General features: G+C 38.7%; 1 protein-coding gene across 3 annotated transcripts in view; it reads right to left on the reverse strand.

Annotated features, from left to right (window-relative positions):
* The window catches only part of ank2a (ankyrin 2a, neuronal), a 79,589-nt gene extending 57,614 nt beyond the window's left edge, over positions 1-21,975 (reverse strand). For 2 of the 3 annotated variants that reach the window (XM_076884945.1, XM_076884946.1), the window contains exons 1-2: positions 21,564-21,975; positions 1,784-1,885 (exon numbers count right to left, since the gene is read on the reverse strand). In XM_076884945.1, coding sequence (XP_076741060.1) covers positions 1,784-1,885; positions 21,564-21,695 — 234 coding nt within the window. In that variant the 5' untranslated portion in view covers positions 21,696-21,975. The remainder of the gene's footprint in view (positions 1-1,783; positions 1,886-21,563) is intronic. The other variant, XM_076884947.1, reaches the window with a different exon arrangement.
* Positions 21,976-22,748: the final 773 nt, after the last annotated feature.

The raw sequence follows: 22,748 nt of genomic DNA on the forward strand, positions 1-22,748 counted from the left end.
CGGACATTATTTCAGATAATGGCTTTGTGATAATGATGCTTTTCCGTGATTCGTTCAAGTCTTTGGAGAAAATTTGCATTTATGCACAGAATTATTGTGATTTTTTTTTTTTTTTTAATCTTACTGCAGTAATCAAAAGCATTAATCCTGGGCTCATGCCATCACTTCCAGTACGGTCATGTCACTGCCTGTTGTGCTTTGACTTAACAAAATCATTCTAGAGACATCACTCATCAGCTGTCATACACATTCAGCACAAATTAAGACCAGTGATGTGTGCTTTAACTTAACCATACTGTCAATGTCTTTCCTCTTAAAATTTGTGAGTAAAAAGGTAAAGACACAACAGACTTCCCTGCCTGTAACACAGCATATATCTGTAGGTGGAAAAAGTGTAGAAATGATCTGTGAATCTGTGAATGTATGATTATGTATTTAAGCACGTGCAATCAGAATTAGAGACAAATACACACGTGGGAAGATGCACACATTATTTTATATTATTTTACATTTGGCTATTGAAAACACTAAGAGAAAAAAAGTAATGCATTTATGTGCATGTTATAACTTTAATTTGGTTTACTTACACATCACTGGAATAAAATAAAGTCTATAGCTTATGTTCATATGTGCTGGGAGATATTTAACGTGCTTAGGTCCAAAATTACATTCACTGCACATTATACTGGCCTCTACACACACAATAATGAGGGAATAACTGGGATATGTATAAAAATGTCCCTTACATTTTTTGGTCACTTGACAAGGTCTCAAATTTGATCATCTGACCACCGAGAAATCCTATTAGGGCAAGGCTCTCCTGTTGCAGGACAGGAGGTGTGTGTGCCTATGTACATGTCTGTGTGTATGTGTATGTGAAGATTAGTGTGTGCACAGCTTTCTATATTCAGGCTTCCCTCTCGGGGCACAAAACAGAGCCCATGGTGCCCATGATAACAAACAGCAGAGCTACGGGTTGGCTTTTTATAGCTGCAAACCAGCTATAACAGTCAAGCAATGACACAGTAAAAAATAACGATATGCACGCACACACACAACACATACGCTCACGTAGCCTCACTCCTTTAGGCTGTCTTGTGACTTCTGTAAATCACATTGACGTAGACAGGAGAGAGGAGTAGGGGGAAATATTTTAACCTCTCCAATCCCTCCCCTTCGGCGGAATGTGGGACAGGGCGAGTATGGGGAGGGGACGAGAACAGCTGTCACGGAGACAGACCTTTTCAAAAGCTGCTGAGATTGGGGGGAAGAATGGGTGGGGGGGGGGGGGGGGGGGGAGTAATTGTAGCTATGAGGGTAGCTGTGAGTATGTAAAGGGATATGGCAGGTTAAGGTACTCGCTGTGTGATGTTGTCCAAGCATTTCACTACATATCGTACTGTGTATGACTGTGTACGTGACAAATAAAATTTGAATTTGAATTTGAATTTGATGCCATCATGACACGGCAGGGCAAAGGTTAGCTTGAGCAGGTTTGACAGTAGCTTGCATTGAAGCACTAAACAGCAGATTTTAGATATTATTTCACACAATTGCTATATCAGTTCTGGAAAGTTGTAATAAATATTTAGATTTAAAAAAAAAAACTAAAAACTTAAAAAGTATTATTTAAAATTAAAAACACAAAGATGGAGTTTTGAAAAATATAACTCCATAAAACCTGAAAATTTGTCACAGTTTTTATTTTTATCGCCTCTCTTCAAATTAATGTAACTGCATACAAGAATTCAAACAAAATCCGATGTTGTTTAAGTTTTCTTACCTGGTTACATGTGCTGATGTCAACCCCGTTCTTCAGGAATTCAAGGACTTTGTCAATGTTTCCAGCTCTGGCAGCCCGGAGGAAACTGGTGTTACTGTCCGACTACAGAGATAAAACAGAAATTAGGGTAATATTAATAACAGGTAAATAAGCAAATGTTTCTAATTTATTTTGTTACTGTGTCATTCTGATAAAAGTGCCACATATATGCAATATTATAGTAACAACATTAAAGGCCACATTCCATTTATCAGACAAAACAGTATTTTTCTCTCTCTCTCTCACACACACACACACACACACACACACACACACACACACACACACACACACACACACACGATGGGTTTGTTCCTTAAAGCTCTTTTAATGTGAAAACATAAAATAAAGGGTCAATCATGTGTTTTTATATGGCTAAATAGCTGCTTGTACAGTATCAGTGGCCTACTAGGCTACTCTAAATGTAACCATCACAAAGCAGCTGCGCACGCGTGCACACACACACATGCACACACAGAGTCACGTTTCCACATTGCCAGAGGACATTATGTTGACTTACATTCATTTCATGGAGATTCTAACCTTGATCCCTACATCATGTTGTCATACTAAATTTGCATTTTGATGTCGTGTTTTTTTTTTTTGTTCAGGCTTAAGTTTATTTGTTTTATTTAGCCATTCCTGGTGTCTTTTTTTTAGTTTTACTTGTGTCTTTACTATTTTTTCCTCCATTTTTGTCTGTCCTGCACTGATAAATATCACCTGCGTTAAACTGCCGCACTTGTTCCCAATCTGTTACTGTTTGATCTCAAGCCTTCCAGCATTTCTTGTTCTCCTGGTGTAAGACTTGTTTTCATTTTATTCAAAATGTGTTCATTTTTTGTTAGAATTGTTCGTTACTGCCTGATCAACAGTTAATGACAGACTGTCTTTATGTGCATGTACACAGCAAATTTAAGTTTTAAATGTAAATTGTGTTTTCCTCTTGCTCTTTAAAAAAAATGTAAGAGGAATAGCACTCTTTTCTGAGTTGGATTAAATATAAATCTTACCAAATAGTGTTATATTTTTAAGGCAGTATCAGAATTAAAATAAAAATCTTATATTAATAAAACATCTAACATTTGTTTACTGCAGACAATCATAATCACTGCAGCTTAATGAACAGAAATTTAACAACCAATTTTAACAGCAAACAAAAAAACAAAACAAAGTCAAAGGAAGTGATGACTTTCTGACGATGGCCTGTCATTACCTCTGTAATGATTTTGGCCCAAAATAGAATTTTTCATTGCATGACATCTGATATTTGAATAATCAAAATATACCGATGTATCGCTTTATTTGCTGAATATCACAGTATGTGAACATTAGTAGTGTCTTCATTATCTTGAGAGTGTCAACGAGTTTCTAACCTCTTTTTAGCAAGGTTAAAGTGTTAAAGTGTCAGTCAATCACCACTGGAAGTTAACTTGTAAGGTCATCAAACTTCGCAATACATGTCAACAATCATACCACACCCCCTATGTGGATTACCCTTCACGTGCAATGTCGCACAATCCCAAGCAAACCATCAGACATTAACATGTTTGTTTCTTCTTTTTTTTTTGCCTGTCCCGTTTGGTTCTTTTGCCATCAGAATTGTTGTCTAAAGGCAAAGAAAGATGCCCAATGGATTTACTTTACCAAATGGACCATCCCAGCCTTGCTGTATTGGTCTATTTGATTCACCTTTGCTTTTATTGTTTATTTTATTTTCATTTGCTGAACACGGGACAAACAAACATGTTTGTTTCTGACAAAAAAGGACATTAGCAGAAAAAGAAATTATAACAACCCAAGTCTGCTTTTTCCATCTCTTACCAGTAAATCATCAACGTTAGATCCAGTGTCAGCAGCCTTGTAGTAATCAGTATGTTGATTTGAGGCATAGTCAATCCCAACGGTCTTTGAAGCTTTATCTGATCCACATATCTTACATGTTGCTGCATTTCCCATGGTTACCATTCAGACAGGAAAAGAATTCACAGCTTTACCTGAATATTGTCGCCTTTCTTTACTCTCTTTGGCCACTTTGTCAAATTCTTGCAGTTTCTCACTTTGCATCTCTCAGTACACTCCTGATTACTGGCATCCTTTAATCCTACAGTCCAATAAATTTGTACATATCTTTGGTTCAAACATATTTAATAAATTACCAAATCTTGCTTCCTTTTCTAATTAATTCTACTACATTTCCTTGTTGTTCCCTTTTATCACAGTGCAAGCTGAGGATCAGCCTCTAGCTCTGACTTAATGTACGATGTACTGTGGTCAAGGCCCAGTCCTGCCTACTCTTCCGCTGCCTCTCCTCTCTCGCAGTAAGATAACAACTGCAGCCATAAACATTTAACCCTTACTGTTTCTCCTGTCTTAGCTATTTTTACCATTCTAGACCTTCAGTTCCACAGACACAACCCACTGATGGGTGTGTGTGTGTTCATGGTAGGGTGCATAACAGCTGGGTTTCACTCAGAATGTAGACCACATGGCCTACGGTGCTTTCAGGAACACCAAGGGTCAGGATTCTGAGACAAAATTAAAAATGGAACACAGCAATAAAAAGATTTAAATAAGAAATGCACTAATTGAGATTTCTTTGGCCAATTCCATGTTTTTTTGCAAGTCTGACATGGTAATACATATTTTTGATGATTCTGATTCTCTTCTTTCTAAGAACTATAACTGTTCTTCAAAGCAAAATTAGCTGAAGCATAAATAGTTAACTGAAATGTCTGATATATTTTTCCTTACCAAACAAAAGCAACAGATTTATATAACAACAACAACAAAAAACCTTTCATCTTTTTTCAGCATGTTCATAACAGGCTTTCAGCCCTTCCTTCATTTTTACTCATCTCTATAATTGTCTACATAACTCCTCCGATCCTTTGCTCATACCGAGGCTGCTGGCTTGGATTGGCTCTGAGCTCTGGACGGCTTTAGCTTTAGTCCCTTTGCCTTGGTTACTTTCTTATAAATGTTCATGGTGGTGATTTAAGTGTTTGATTAGGTTTGCTGTTACAAAGGTTTTTCATGGTAGTGAACAGTGAGACTTTACCTCCAAAAGTTGACAGTACTGTTTATCCCCAACCTTATAAACAGTACTGTTTATAAGCTTGGGGAAACCTGCAGTCAGCTGAGACTGAAGAAGTCACTTGGATGAGTGACGAAACGTCCAGATGAACAGAATCAACCTTTGGAGATTTACTTACCTGGATGATTGAGAATGCATCAAGAAGTGAGTCTTTACAACACTAATGACATGTTAGTGTGTGGCTGTGAGTGTGTATGCAACTGTTTGGCTGTGCTGCTGTACATGTGTTGCTCATGCATAACGGGACATATGGGAGGCTGACAGAAACCACTGAAAAATGGACCAAGTCAGATCCGGTTAGTACAAGCAATCTAATTTCAACCTTACATAGAATTTTTCACTACACAGAACTCGTTTTGTGTGTGTGTGTATTCTTCAGTCTCCACTTTTTGAGTTTTTACTCGTCTGCCTGCCTGATTCAGCTGTTTGCCAAACTCCACATGCAGAGATTGGATTGATTGAGATCCAGCTGTAATCTCTGTATCCGTACAGGATTTGCACAGATTCGCCTGGAGTCAGTCATGTAATGAAGGACAACACAAGTATGCTTACACTGGATGAAAATCAAAACTCTACTTATTATCACGAATGTCTCATTAACAGCTGCTTTGTGTACACGAGGTCACTTATGAACATATGTGCACTAGTATTGCTAGGGGCTTTAGCTTTAGTCCCTTTGCCTTGGTTACTTTCTTATAAATGTTCATGGTGGTGATTTAAGTGTTTGATTAGGTTAACCTCATGGTTAACCTTGTTTTAACCATGAAGGTTAAAACAAAAACGGTGAAAATCTTTAAAAAAAATTATACTATTTATGGTAGACAGTGGTACAGTACTATTTCTTTGACTTTATCCGTTACCTAGTGCGATTTCAACCACCTCCACATCTGTGCAAATCCCACAGCCCCTTTTCATGTTGTCCTACAGTAACACCAAAGCGTACGATAAGGCCACCACAGAATGTGGTAATGAAATTGTCATGATACACACCACGTGTGACAGATTTTACCTGACGCTTTCGTTCAGCTCTTTCCCGCTGCCGTCTCCTCTTCTCCCTGGCTTTCTGCAAAGCCCTGTAGTCTGGGTGTTGCTCAAGCTCGCGAGCTTTCTTAAGATGGGCTGCAGCGTGGGCCATGACTTCACCCTTCTACTTTTCTGTGTGTTTTCCTTGGTGCTAAAGTTTATAAATTCTGCCTAAAGCAAACTAAACACCTTCACTTTTTATATTTGTCAAAAAAAATGCCATACTATATAAATTATAAAAAGTTATTAGGCCTTGTTTTGCATCAGCATTATGCTAATACTAAAAGAAAAAACAGAGAAATATTGACTAATTACTCCGAAATGACTGAAAAAAAGACTTTAAAGAAGCGTTAACCCAAATTCAGTGAAAAATAAAATATTTTTAAAAAACTGTTGCATATTCCTCTTTTTCCTTTCTTCAGTTTTCTTTTCTTCCACCTTGTACAGCAGTTAGATTTCAGTCCTCACACAAAAACACAGGCATACACACACCTACAGGTGCTCAAAAAATGAATCCCTCCCCTCGTATGGTCCTATCAAACACGAACAAGAGGGATGATGACTGAAAAGGGCTGATGAAAAATGAACATAAGAACCACTCACACTCTCATCCTCATCACATATTTCAACACACAAACAGGGAATTACCCATCCCAGATGTACATGAAAACCCTCCATGTGAACAGATGTGGCTACAAAAGGCTCTGAGTGTGTACGAGCGTGTCCTTGCATGAGTGTTAATGTGCATGTGAGCCAGAGTCACAGGAAATTTTTCATTGTGTAAGGGATTTAAGGAGGCTGTGTGCTAACAGCCAGCTGACTGCTGCAGACACAGCTACTTCCTCTGCTGCTGTGAAAATGCTCTCCATCCTTAGCGAATGAGGTAAATGTGTAGTGAAGATTTAATAGGTCAGAAAGGACCATGAGACGGATTACAATGGTCGAAATACGGTAAATATTCTAGTCATGGTATGGTTAACCCCCAATTTACAAGTTCATAAATCTATAAAGTCTGTAAGGACTTTTTATTTTGTCGCAGTTTAAATGATGTATGCGTTTAGTTTCTTTTATTACATACTACAGACTTTTCCAAATAAAAATGGAAAAGAATGATGCAAAAAGTGTTCAAATAAAAATGAGACAAGACCATGAAAAGGGTGAACTTGGGTACAGGCTGTCCTACTGTGAGCCAGCAGAGCAAATGGGACACACCACTCTGTCCAGAGGGGGACCAGTGAGCAGAGAACAGTGGCTTCCAACCACCAAGTTACAGGCTTCCCCCTAAACGGGAGAAAGTGGGTCAGTCTGAATCTTAACTGCATTGCACCCTCCATAGTGGTGGCTGATAGAATTGAAGTTGACAGCTCCTGCATGTGAGTGTGCGCGCCCACTCCAAGCAGACGGGTGTCAAGGTCTCTCTCTGTCAATGCCGCTAATGTTAGGAGTTTGAAATTTCAGCACAAGTGACAGGGACACAATCTCACACCTCTATTTCTGTTCACACATTCTGCCTGATCGGTTTCACTGACTCAGTCAGCTACAGCAGCATCAGCAGCATTTATTTCTTCTAGTAATCATGAATGGGACAGATTTGCTGAATCACTCCACAACTGCAATAATGTTGTTTTCCTTTTTTTTTTTAACACTGGTGCACTGAACCTGACTGCTTCATTTAGTTCCATGACAATGCTGCCTTTAGAGAGACTGCACATTTCTTTTTCCTTTGCTGCTCTCTGCTGGTGATGAAGGGAATAAGAGAATCTTTTTTTTAAGGAAACAGCGTATGGATCTTAGAACCCAATCTGACCTAACAACAGTGTTTATATTGGAAGAAAAAACAACTGGCAGTAAACACAAGTAAAAAGAACACTCGACATTTTTGCATCATTAATCCATTATACTAATATTCAAAACAAAATAATACTACTCTGATCTAGGTTTTTGGAACAAGGAACCTTGAACAGAAATTTAAGGCTCCTTGTTAATTTATTCACTTGAATAAAAATAATACAGCTGTAATAATTGTAATAAACTGAAATTGTAATGTACATTTTTTTCTGGTTTCTTTTCAAGCATAAACTTGTTTTTAACTGAAATTACAAGCACATGCTATTCACTAGGTCACCTATTCAAACCATTTATGGTCATAAAATTAAAACAGTTTATGGTTACAGATACTTTAGAATGTGGCTGGTTACTATATTCTCAGTGCCTGATTATGAATTTATTGTTTGATTTTACGCTCAGTAAAAACATACTCTCAAAGCCTCAGATGAGGTTTTCCTCAATCATTGTATCTTAAAAGAAAAGGTGGGCTGGTCTTCCTTAACAAGGGAATGAAACAGATGCAAAATGTTAATTTTTATTGTATTTTTCATAAATTTGCAATTACCTTTGTTTATTTGTAACAGGCGGGCATAGTACATAAAGTCTGAGTTTTCAGGAAATGGATTCAACCAAAATCTTTTTATTTCACGAGAGATAATTTCGCCATTAACTACATTAACTTTTACATAGCAATATAGTTGGTACTGTCCAGTCACAGGACATCCTAACAGGACATAAGAAATTGTGGAGTCTCAAATGGAATGGAACTGCTGCACAATACAATTTTACTTTTTGGTTTGCTATTGTAATTTTAAATATATATGCATCGTTACTTGAAATGTATCACATACTGAAATACTTACTGGATGGGGGTTATTTACAACTAGTAGCATTTTGTTACAGTGAGCTATTGTAAAATTACTAACAAGTTCTGTTTGGATTGCCGAAGATGTGCAGTCTTTTGGAGGTGTACCTTCATTGGGTACACCTTCCCTTCCCTAAGTACACTAAAGCCAACTCTGTTTTACAAGTAAAAACCTTGGCATTACCCGAGTTCTTGAATTTCACATTAAACAGACAAAAAATCTATAATTATTGATCATCATGTTAGCTGATCCAGAAACAGTGTCCTCAGTAATAAGTTATAATGCTATCATTGCTTGTCTGCAAATGCACGTGTATATGAGGAAGTGTGTGTGTGTGTGGTGGCGGTTATCCATTTGAGATTCAGGTTACACTGATGGGCGATCTGAAAGAAGGATGACGTGAGCTCTCGTTTCTGTTGGTCCAGTGGACCTGGTACATGGGGAGGGGTTAATGGTCTGCTTTCTTTTTTATAGATCCAAAGGCTTTTATTTGGCCCATTAGCATTCTTTGATAGACAGAGAGCACACACGCATGTTTCAAACTGTAAATGTGTGTGTGTTCGCAGAATTGTACAACTCCTTTGTCAAATGAACACACACTCATTTTTATATGAAAAGGGGGGTTATAAACAACCAAATTCACACTTTACATCTATGTTTCAATTTGTTCCTGTTTATTTTTCGACTTTTGTGCTTAATTTTCAAGCTGATTTTTTATTTAATAATGAATTTGACAGTTTTAAAAGGCAACAGGGCTTTAAAAAGATAGTTGCCTTCCATGGACTTCGATCTGTCCATCCATCCAATCTCTTCTGCTTATCCTTATCGTGGGGGGGCTCATGTTATGAAACACAAGCAAACATTAGGAGCAAGAGCAAAGGAATAAGCCATTATGTTTTTGATCACTTTCTTTAAATTGTGAGATAGGCCATTATCCTTGATGGAAGACGTGGCCTTCAAGTTGATAACAATTATTCTACCTGCTAATGGAGCTACAGTGCTGACTAGTAGAGTTCTCCCAGAGAAGAGTGTCTAACAGCATATAATGCATCTGAGATTTAATGGAGATATGATCTTTCTGTTTGAAAAAACTCATATAGACTTCTTAACGCGTTTAAATATTTCATAACCACAATTTTTATCTCCTCCCTGAAATTTGTAACAGCGATCGGGGATGGCTACCAGATTCTTTTTTTTGCCAACCCCTTTGAACCTTTGTTAGCTTTGAATAACTTGACCATTTTCAGGCCCGGGACTAATATAAAGACTCATGATGTCAATAACCACTATATTGTATTTTCCAATATATTTAATTTAGTAAAATATCCTTCATTATCAGATGACATCATTCCATAAGAAAGATTGGAGAAAAAACTAAATTTAAGTTAAGGCTTTACCATGCTTTAAAAGATTATGTATAGCAGAGTTTCACTTCTTAACTGTCCAAAGACCAAAAATAGCCAATTTACAGCATCGACTGAGGCCGATGACCAGTCAGTCAGCCTCACTTATTTCAAATTACAAGCCGGTCTGTTTCATGCATGTACAACACACACACAGTGATGTAGGCAAATCGTTGCATGCAAACCACATGATACTATGTGGTTAGCTTTAAGGCTTCTTATTGTGAGTGAAGACACGATGTTTGCCAAAATCACAGGGGGACCACCACAAATGTTCAGAACAAAAAAATCTAAAGAGACATTTAAACCACCTCCACCTAGCGAAACATGGAAACATGGATTTTAAAGAAACTAACAAAGGCAAAGTGGCTAAAGCTATAGAGTTCAGAGCCAGTCACAAACAAGCAACCTTGGCATGAGCAAAGTCACTAATAGTTATTTTGTTTCATAAATCTGTTGCATCTGTGGGTGCACAGCAACTACACTTGAGTTCTAAATACTTCTTTCAATAGCAGAGCACTTTATTTTTACTTGTGAGAGAGGATCCTGTAAAACATACAGTTTGGGGGAAAATTTTTTGAGGGCAGTTTTTTTTAAAAAATGATCAAAATATGATTTTGCATTGAAGAGAAGTTGATTTTTTTTTTTTTGCTTTGATATGCTGACTTTCCACTTAAAAGGTTGATATTTCTATTTTTTATGTCTAATAGCTAAATTGTTAGCCTGTTTATGTTTGTGTAACAGAATTAATAAAATACATGGCTGAAGCAGTAATGGACTGCCTCAGAGACAGTTCCTAAATGCCATGTCTTTTTGAAAGCCTCTTTTAGTGCTTAAGAAAGGTCAGCACCATAAAATACACAGCACACATGCTTGCTCTCCATCACCGTCCCTGTTTTTTCCAAAACCAAATCATACAGAGTCAAATTTAATAGCAAGCAAACAAAGCAGGCAGTTAAGACTCCAGATCATGCCACACCCAAACACACACTAAGAAATAAAACTCGGATGCTTGGTGGGAGGGGCTGAAATGAGATGAGATTGAATAGAAGGGCACATTGTAGACATGACATAACCTTGATACATTATTATATAAAGAGAAAGTCAAATGAAGAAAGAGGAAGTCAAAAGGACCACACCCTGTTGCAAATGAAGCACAAAATGGAAAAATCTCATTAGTCACTCAGCTCATTTACACGTAACATGACTTGCTCCATTTGTTTGTTAGTGTTGTGCAACCGCACTAAAGCCCCCAATACACACACCCTCACAGACAGGCAGCAACACTAAAGGCAAACAGCAGTGCTACATTAACTGATTGCTTAAGCTTTTATTTTTTGTTACACAATGCCACAACCTTCAACTTCTTTCTTTTCCCAAATAAATTATGAACACTTTAAGAAAAGCTAGATGGCCAGTAATGCAGTGTAAGCAACTGCTCACGTCAATAAATTCATTATTCACTTCCCATAACTGATGCCAGGGTTTATGAAGTGTTATATGTAAAAGCCATCAGTACAATGCAATGCCTCCAGCTACAACCAACATTCACTGCCTCCCTGTGATAGATGAGGGTTGGTAAGATAGCCGCTACAGTACCTTGCAAATGGCCAGTACCTGAATTTATAGCTTTCCCCTTTTCCCCTCTTTGAAGTTCTACCCAAGTCCCTTGGGAACACATGATGTCATCTTGCTTTTCATTTTAATTAAAAAGAGGCCTTGAGGCAAATGGAAAATAAATACTTGAAAGAGACTCCCATCCTATTATAGGATGTTATCAATGTTAAGTAGTACAATATACCAGTTATCACAACAAAAGTCTGTAGTTTTGTATACTAAATACTGAAGTATAAGTTCAAGCCATAGAGTCCCTAGCTATGTGTGGCTCCACAGCCTAGTGGTTCACACATTTACCTAACAAATGACATCACCTAACAAGATACCTGGTTTCAGCATCGTATTGCACAAAGTAACAATGCAACATCATATCAGCTGGGATAATGTTGGGGATAACCTGGGTAATTTTTTTACGTGATATAAAAGTATAAATGGTCTGGTTCTTATATACCGCTTTTCTACTCAGTCTGAGCATTCCAAGTGCTTTACAACTTGCCTCATTCACCCATAGAAAACACTTACGACTAGAGCTGGGCGATATGAGATTTTTTCATATCACGATATGTTTTTTTCATTTCAGGCGATAACGATATCTATCACGATATAAGCCAAATAACTATATTTGTAAGATTTAAATGTGCCGTTGCTCACAAGTAAAATGTGAAATAATCAGCAGCTTGTTTTTATTTAAATATTTATTTCCCATAATAAGTTCAACAGGGTAGATGTACTTAAGGAACATGAGACTTTTTCAGATAAATAAAGGCAAATATTGCAAACTACACAAAAGGCAGCCGCTAAAGCGTTTAAGTTTCAAAATAGAACAAACGAAACAGACTAAATTGTCAATTCCACTTAGAAACAAAATATTAATTCTAAAAATAAATCTTAGTTTGTTTTACAGAAGAACAGACAAAACTGACTAACTTTTATCAATATCAAATAAACTGAGAACTAAAAGGAAATTCTCAATCTCTCCTTGTTGTATAGCTTAGGTTTTCAAACAGTTTTAACAGTTACTTTAGTCTGACAAAAGCCGAATGACGAATTAGCGCTTCCAGTCAGAGACTGAGGCTACGTCCACGCGTACACGGGTATTTTTGAAAACGGAGATTTTCCGTTTTCGTTTTAAAAAATAATCCCGTCCACACATAAAGGCAGAAATGAAGGAAAACGCTGCTATGAACATGCCAAAGCAGCAGGTGGCGCTAGATTCCTAACCGTGCAGAAATGTTGGCCAATCAGAAGTCTAGAAGCCTCGGTGGGAAAAAGTAAACAAAGCTGGGGCATAGAAGCAGAACCGAGTCGTATGTGTGGACGGACAGTAACTGTGTATATTTAAGCATTTAAACACTGCAGAGAGTAGAATTAACAGTAACAGTATTGTAGAAATTCATTTCACCGAAACAATAACGTGGCGCACAGTGTGACGCATGCACCAGTTTATTGTATTTCCAGACTTGCTTTCGGCACAATTTACAGTGCACGCTACTCTGTTTTTTGTCAGACTTGAAATAGCCGAAATACCTTCACACTACGGAACTTCTATGGCTCTTCTGTTCGACAATCTCTCCGGCATTGGAACCATCATCTGTTTTCTCTTCGGTCACGCTCGGTTGATTTTTCTAGTCGGCACACTCATTTCCTCCATTACGCGCTGGCTCCATTACCCGCTGGCTGCTTCCCAAACAAACACACGTGCGGCTTGGCACTTGTGCTGTACGTAACAAGTCACGCGACGTGACGCTGCGGCTGTGATTGGTTCGGCTCTGCGCTACTTAGTTTGGATTGGCTGTTCTTTTTTTTCTTTTTTTTTTAAGAGGACAAGAGCGGCGAGGTCTATCGCGATAGCTTAATTTCTCTATCGAGTAAAAGTTATATCGCGGTACATATCGTTATCGTTCTATCGCCCAGCTCTACTTACGACGTAAGTGCTTTCTATCTAACATTCACACACATTTATTCTCCAATGAGAGCACCTCGGGGTTAGTATCCTGCTCAAGGATATTTGGCATGCAACCTGAAGCAGCCAGGAATTAAACCATCAACCCACTCCTGCGTTACAACCACAAGTGTCACAGCATGACATGTCATTGCTATAGTAACGCCTAGTACAAGCGTTACTTTAGATTCCCTAGTACACACAACAAAACAAGCCCGGACATCTCTGACAGTAAGAGTATGTGTCAGCTACTGGAACAACCACCAACAAACTCTGGAAAAATATGCAAAACATTTGTTCCTAAAGGTGGAACTAAAGGTTCCACCTTTTGCTAAAGGTGCTAAACATGGAAATGACAAACATGTTTTGCCACTTAAGGCAGAATCACAGTCAAGAACAATGAGGAGATACTAGCAGCTGGTGATGTGCAACCCAAATATAATCAAATGGCCTCACCGGGAGTTGATGGAGTACTGACTAGTTGCACACCATATGAAAGGACGCACAAACAGTGAAGGAAAATTCCTGATGCAGTTATAGAATAAAAAAAGCACGGCTGGCTAAAAACCTTCCAACGAGAAAATATTTTTCTTTTTTATTATGTGACAATATTGTGCAGCTCCTGATAAATTACAAGGTTGGGTTAGTTTAGTTATTTTTGAAATCAAAGTGTTTAGCTGTTATTTTACCTGCTATTTAAAATTTCTCAGGTAACATTACATAGGCTTACATTTGAACTTACATTTAACATCTGCTGTGTCACTGGATATTATGCTGTATGATCTCTAATGCAGTATAATGCTTCTGCAGCTGGCACCTTGTTTCAGTAGGTTCACACTTCAAATTACGTGGTGTGTCATCAATGACAGCAGCTCACTGAAAAAGAAGGATGAAAAATGACCTTCAATAATTTAAATGCGGCTGCCTGCAATCATCAATAACACATCTTTCTGTATCTTTCTTTCTGTATGTCTTGATATGAGTCAAAACTGACTCAAAATTGGACACAATAAACATCCAAGCATCCACTTATTTTCTTAACTGCTTATCCAATTCACGGTCTCAGGGGTGGGTTGGGGGGGGTTGAAGCCTATCCTAGCTGTTACAGGTCAAGGGGAAGGGCACACCCTTTACAGATTGCCTATCAATTGCAGGGCTTACACATAGAGAAAGACATGCATTCATGCTCACATTCACCCCTACAGCTAATATAGAATTGGAAAATTATCTGTATTGTAAATTTTCTGCACCTTTTCTTTAAAGTTCACTGATTTCTTGATATGCTAGAATAACAAAATGATGACAGAGTGCTGTGTCAGATGACAAAGGGTATTGAGGCAGAAACTGATTTCACCTCCAATCTGAATGTGTTATGAATAATGAAGCGTGTGACCTAAAATCCGCTGCAGCGCACAGTCATGCAGGAATGCTGAGTGATGCCGTGATGCCATCACACAGAGAAAAAGAACAATGCAGACAATTAGTAAGACAGACAAAAAACAAAACTGTGAGATGGCGACAAAGAAAACAAAACAAATGGGGGAAGAATTCACTTTATTGTATCGCCACTTTTTTCAGCCGCTTTTTAGATCTATAACCATACCAGTTCAGAAAGGAAAATGTTAGACCTAAGTGACACATAATAAAAGCACAAATGTCAGACTTAACTCTAATGTAACTGCTGCATGAGTTAGAAGGTGGGTCACAGGTTGTGTCATCTTCCTCGGTTTGTGAAAAAAAAGCAACATGCTGCTGTGCGTATGTGCACGTACATGATTGTGCGTGTGAACATTCAGTTCGATCAGCAAAGTATTCTCAGCAACACAGTCAAAAGCTTTGATGCGTTTCCTATGAGAAAACCTTTGCTTACCCAACTTAAATTTGATGCAAGAGAAGTGGAGAGAAGGAGCATTAGGAAGGAGCTGACGGCTGGGGAGAGTGCACATTTACATAGATATGTCTGAGCTTCTGAGAAGTCCATTGATCACTAACCACACCCTGCTCTTGCCCCCGCCTTCTATTTCTCTCTAACGGGAATCAGCCTTATAAGGTCATTATAAATAATTAACTTCTAAATGCTTCTCACTGCCTTGGTCCAAAAACACCTGTCCTCTATGAAGCAGAGGACACATTTCAAGGGATACAATATTTACATAGTGTTGTTAGCTTTTCTTATACTCGGGCTGATATTCTCTCAAGTTTTCTCCTTATAATTTCATCTGTTTCAGTCTGCAACATTTTGTAAAAATGATGGTGAGGTATTACACATCAAGTGATGCTATCTCTCTCCTTGAAAAAACATGCCAGGAAAAGATGGTGTCAGACGTAAATAGGGCACCCAAGCTAGCTGTGAGGTTGAGTCAGGGTGTTGTTTGTACCCCAGTATAGACATGCTCATGTGCTCTTTGGATTTTGGATCTTGGACAGGAATACCAATGGATTTCTCTACACAGTATCACCATTACCTAGTACTGAAACACAACACTCATGTGTATTGCTTGTACATTGCATCAGAGCTCACCAGCAATGTGGCTCATCTGTATTTGGAGAACATTTTTCTAATTACTTGCTCTTTGACAATAATTGACTAAAGCTAGGTGTCAGTATTTAAAAATAATTGGTACTAGTAAAATGTTTCAATTAACAATTAACCAGTTGGCAAAAATAAATTATTCAGAATATAAGTAGTGAAAATTACAATAAGCATTCTGTATTCTATTGTTGTGTTGTGTTGGTCCAAAAGCTCCAAACTACAAAAACATAAATCATTTTCCTTGTATTATATCAACAAATTACAAGAAAAAAGCAGCTTTACATTTTTTGTTAAAAAACAAAACACTTTACTAATTCTCAAAATCTCAAAATTAACATTTGACAGACTGACAGATGCAGTAATGTGCCATTTTGCTGATGGTATAGTATATGAATAGTGAGAAAGTGTAATTGACAGCTGTATCCTGCTGAATCATATCTATACAGAAATAATCTGGAAGCATTAAGCCCACATTATAAATTGTTAATGGCATTTGACAACCATAGGGTACTGGAGTTGTTGACCTGCAGTCATTTACAGGTTTTTGCATGAATTTATAATCAGGAATGTGCTGTTAAGCCTCTGGTAAATACTAATATACAGTTTAATGCTTTACCTACATGTGCGTTTAGCAATTTGAATGAATATAGAGTATTTGACCCCAAACGTTTCCAGTGGTTATATGTGGGTGTACATTGATGTAGCTGTTCTGAAGTAATGTAATGAAGATCTTGGCTCCATTAGGACTCCCTTCCTGCAGAGTCCCATCATGAGACTCCCAGTGGAAAAAGACAGACAGATAGACAGGCAGGCAAAAACAGAAAGGCATAAAAGCAACAGACAGAGAGGCGGAAAAGAGAAAGCTGAAAATGTCAAAGGCTGCAGTGTAATCTGACCTCCTTGCACATCAGGACATGAGTGTAGGAACTAGTGGAGAGGAGTGCAGGGCAAAAACAGTGTGTGTGTGTGTGTGTGTGTGTGTGTGTGTGTGTGTGTGTGGTGGGGGGGGGGGGGGGGGGGGGGGGGGGTATTTTGCTGGGAAATGAGAGATGGGTAGGGAAGGCAGCCAAAAAGACAAGGAGAAAACCAACCTAAAGAGTCAAACCCCTTTAAAGAGGAAAGAATGAGAAAGCAAGGCTCTCGAGGAGAAAAGACAACTGGCAACCAGAAAAGAAAGTGGAGAGGGAACGCAGCGCAAGAAAAGGTGTCAAAAGAAAGGAGCATGCAGCGACAGGGCTTGACACTTGAAATAGGACCTTCATATCAAGTCCTGAATAAAAAACAGGTCAAGCTGCCTAAACCCATCATCTTTGGATATAAAATGAAGGCATTACGCTTTTCTGGGTTTTATATCTGTATCTACATGGGGAGCAGCATTTTTCCACCAAAGCAAAAAGGTTCAAATAGCTCCTTGACTTGTCTTAGACTGCAATGAACATAAAATCTAGTAGAATCAATCTCTGTTCCTAAGAATCTACTATTCGAGCCCAGGAAAGTAGTTTACATATTTTGACGCACTCCACATATCTTTCAGATAGAGGAGGGAGTACACTGCAGAAAGCAATCATTTAACAACAGCTCAGAGTAGCGTGCAAATGAACAGTGACATTGGTCCATTGCAGTGAGTGCAGAGACATGGACACAAAGCCATTTGGCTGGGAAAAAGCGATTTCTCTCCAGGACAATCACGAGAGAGACAGGAGTATTTTTAGACCTGAAAATAAGATCTTCACATCCCAGTCTCCCTTAGTCATGTTCTCCTTTTGTGTCAGAGCTGTTTTATTGTTTTAGTGAACTCCAGCTCAACGATAAGATTTCGATTATTCATAAGATTAAACATTAAAGTGCTGTAATATATTACATTTATTCATGTCAACTTGCTTTTTTTAAAGTTTTGCGCATATTGTCTATCTGTGGTTTGGAAAGTACACTGGAGATGAAACAAAGTTTGGTTGCAGGATTAAAATCTTTGAAAGTTCAGTTTAGAAAAACACAAGAATCGTTCCTGCAGTCAATCCTGTTTCTTCTGACACCTTAAAGTCCTCCATAAACCAAGGTATCGTTATTAGAAAGACATTTTCTGATGTATTTAACAGATAAAATCAAGAGTATCCACTCAGCTAGATGCTTTTTCACACTTGCAAGACAACAAGACAAGACAAGTGTACTCTTTGTGCCAAAAGCCTATTAATTGGACAGTATCCCTTTGATGTGCCATAGTCTTTCTTGCAAGTTAAAGTGATGTATCCCAAGAGGCCAAAATGTGCTATTTTTTATACTCACGGTGAGTAAAATTATCACACGTATCACATGATTTGCCTTCACATAAGAACTCGCTCTGTACCTCTCCTTGCTGGCCCATGCGCATTTAGGATACTTAATTTTCACTGTGCTCATTAAAGCCATTTCCAGCAACAGCAGATATAAAAAGGCTTTGATAAAACCAGTGTGCCCTAACAAAATGGCAGACAAAGAATGCAGAAGCTTGCTGGTGAAGAGAGTCCAACATAAAGCAAGAACAAGACTCAGGAGTTAGATGGGACCAAAGCAGGGGGTGAAGAAAGTGAATATCAGAGTCATTCATAACGATACACAGAAACCTGAATCAACTTCCAACACAAGTTTTCAAAGATTTGTAATATCTTTTTGTGTTTCGGGCATACTGACTATATAAAGTATTTTGATTTTGCACCACTGTTTGCTCAGCTGTGGTGCATTATGCACCCAGTGCACTCTACTGAACAATTCGTTACTCATCATTGCCTCAGGCATCTTTTCCTACATTTTTCTCTGTAAAAAATAAAAATAAAAAAGTAATATACAGTCATGTGAAAAACTGTTTTAACAGGACTCCATGCAGTCCTGTTATGATTCACTAACTTGTGGAACCACCTTAAGGAGCAAAAAGTTAAAGTAATCTTTTAGCAGTATATTGTTGTGAAAGATCTCCACTCTTCTTTGCTTTGCTGAGGCTTGCAAGCTCTTCTTTATACAGCGCTCTCTCACCACATCATTTCCATCAGATGGAGGTTTGTACTTTGGCCCATTGCAACACCTTGATTCATTTATTTTTTTGTAGATTTGATCCTCAGAGACCTGTGAAAACTTGTTTTTCAAATGATTGTACGTACACAGTGCTAATCAAATTTATTAGACCACCTAAAACTGTAAAAATTCATATTTTAGCATTAAAAATATATGAGTTAAAGGGCTTGCACATACTGGTGTATTAATGATTACATGTATGTGAAATTAGTTTTAGTCATTACCAGTTCCAATGATTTAGTGCAACTGTGGTGTAAAATGTAAAGTGGGTGATGGTCTAATAAATTTGTTAAGCACTATATATTGGAAATCAATAGGTCAGTGTCATACAGCCTCAAGCTGTAAGTTGTGGCTTATTGTACCAGTTTAGCCTCTAAACAAGCTTTGAGTGTCACAGCCTGTTTAGAGGCCTAAACGTGAATCCAGTTTGTTATCTGAAAATTAAGAAATCTATTTTCTGCTTTCATTGTGGAGCACATCAGCATAAGTATGCAAATTGCATTTATTTTAAACTAACTATAGTAAACCTGTAGACGATGTGATTAGTTGACCACGAACAAGCAAGCACACGGATGAGCAGTGCGGCGTTTGATATTTCAGTAAAACAAAACCTCCGGGGTAATTCAAGTATCTGAGCTCAAAGGCCCCACCCCAAAAGAAGGGTCTAAGTGTGTGTCTGTGTGTGCAAGTGTACATGTAGCACCACAGTCCATTACTGAAATCACATTAGCCTCAGAGAGTGCACTGAGACAGGAAACAACCCTCTGCCATCTCCTGACTCACTTCCACCGAGCAACCAAACACACATTGCATGATCAGGCCTAGATGGTAACGCTTTACATCCATTTTCTTGTTCATACTGAAAATTTATGAAAATTGACTTTTGGATATAGATAAAGGGACTCTATATATTACTAGCATGTGTACTCATAAAAGTAAATCTAGAACTTAGTGATAAATAAACAGTACTGTTAGTCTGTAAGTCTTGAGCCATCCCCTCATTTCTTAATATTTTGTTTTCAAGGAGCCATACTTTCATGTAATTTTTAAAGTGGTCCTGGGCAATAGTTCTGCAGGCTTCCTGGAGGTTTTTCAGTGTTTTTCTTGGATATTGGCTTCTTTTTCCATCCAGTCCAGTCCTTATACCTGACCATTTTCATACAAATGTTTAAAAGGAATTTTTTTTTTTTAGTATTAAGCCATTTAACAAAAACACTGAACTATAAGCAAAGTGCCTTACTATAACATGTTCTATTTCTTTACCTGAATCTACAAAAAATACCAATGACCAAACAGTTTGACACACATAAAATCCACCATGCAATACCATCTGCACAGCATCTGATTGGAAATGACTTCATTTTCCAGCATGACAAGGATCCCAAACACACTGACATACAGTATTTTACTGTATGTCAGTGTGTACACCTGGGTAGAATAACATACAATGGAAGAGAATCAATCCTGGATTGACCTCCCCAGGGCCCAGACCTCAATTATTGAAATAGTGCGGATCTTGACAGAGAACAGAGCAAAAAGCAGCCAACGTCTAAAAACGAAGATTTGAATGTCCTTCATGAAGCCTGGAAAACTATTCCTGAAGACTACTTAGAAATGATCAGAAAGCTGCCTAAGAGAGTTCAGGCTTTATGGAAGAATAAAGGTGCCCATGCCAAAATTGACATTCAAGCTCACTACCTCTGTCTGTTTGCATGTTTCAATAAATTGCTGAGCTTACTGTATTTCCCATCTTTTTAGTGAAATGTAAAGAAATGAGTGGAGACTTTTGCACAGCACTCTATGTGAGGTTGTTGCAGATATCACATACAGTGTATGCGTGTCATTTCAAGAGCTTGAGAGTCTCAGACACAAGTCTATGGACCTACAAATATTTGGAAAAAAAAAAATCACATCTGAAGTTCAAACTAATCAAGCAAATATTCAGAACTATAAACAACTTGCAGTGTGTCATGATATGGCCGATCCAGACAGTAAACTTTCAGTGGTAAATGATAACATGTAAACATTCTTCACTGAAGCCCCTCGACCAGAGCAGACCTGGTGGTGTTTATTTTGACGGCCATAACAACTGGCACAGTTGGCCTGTTATCACACAATGCTGAAGCACGTCCCTCTACGTCGCTTATCAAAACAGATGGTTGAGGAGCTTTTCTATTATTAACAGCTAATTTAAACACAGTTTATGCAGCATCATAGGAAAATCTGTCTTCTCGGCAGCGCCGATGTGATAAAGCACGGCAACGCCTATGACCGCTCTGCCTAGGCGCACAGCATCATCAGCAGCATCAGCATCAGCGCTTTGGACTGCTCGTTACACGGCTGACTGGGCCAGCTAGTGCAGAGAGCAGGCTGCGGACAGACACCCACCTGGCGTATACGGTTTTGGTGCAGCGGTGGTGGATTTCCATCCTCGAGGGACGTGCTGCTCGAAGAGGCCGTCTTTAAGTCACGGTTGGAGCCGCCGCCCCTGGAGTGACTTTCTTCGGGGCTACTTGACATTCCGTCTCGGGCTTGCTGCTTCTGCTGGAGGAGACACGGGGGTCCTTTACCCGACCCACTGTGGATTTCTGTGCACGCCTCAGCATCCACGGCGCCCGGCAGAGCCCGGGATCATTATGCGTCGTCAGAGAAAGTCTTTAATCAAGCTCGACAGAAGCTAATACAGCGATTCTTCCAGATGGTAAACCAAAACGAGCGCTCCCTCCTCTCAGGGATGCTCCCGGTGTGCTGCTATGGCCTGCGCGCGTGTTTGTGTGTATGGAAACGTGAACGCGCTTCAGATGCGCTTCCCCGAACCTCCGCAGGACCAGTGTTGCCTTCGTGGACAACCGGAAACCTCGACAGTAGACCTTGGCAGTGATGACCACCCTGAATGCGACCAGAAGTAGCCTCAGAGCACCTTTTAAAGGGGCGCACTGTGCGCAGACATTTTTTTTAACACATCGCATCACTTAAAGCATACATTGTCACCATATAGTGCTTTACTGCATAGTAAAGCACTAATTCAAAACAAAACATTTACAATGAGACAATTCCCAGTGGCACTTGAATACACCGACGCCCTGTGCAGCAGTTTGCTTCAGAGATCAAAGTTCCCAGTATGGAGCATGTTGTCCCATGGTTGAATAAAAACTGTGAGATTACTTACACACTCATGTGAAATTAGACACTTTGGGTTGGGTTTAACTAATCTAATCTCCTCCTTCGTGTTCTTACGCCCCCGCCATGGCCTGGCCTTCTTCACTAGATGACAAATTTAATATAGGCTGACAGGGCAAAAATCAATAACAATGTCTTGGAGACATTTTAAAAAACAGACAGCATCTTGGGCAGAGGAGGGCCAAGTACGGGAAGAGATGTAAGAAATCATGTTAGCAAAATGTCATCGTTTGAGATGCAGTCTTCAGAGCCAGTAGGGCATAGAATAATATGCCCTAGGCCAAATCTATGAGTTTACAAAAAAGACAGAGGTAATTTTTTTTTCTTTAAAACATGCGTGAAACAATTACTAGATAAGAACACCTTTTAGATGTGACTTAACCCTTTGTCAGA

The sequence above is a fragment of the Maylandia zebra genome, linkage group LG6 (assembly GCF_041146795.1).
Source record: "Maylandia zebra isolate NMK-2024a linkage group LG6, Mzebra_GT3a, whole genome shotgun sequence".
NCBI lineage: Eukaryota > Metazoa > Chordata > Actinopteri > Cichliformes > Cichlidae > Maylandia > Maylandia zebra.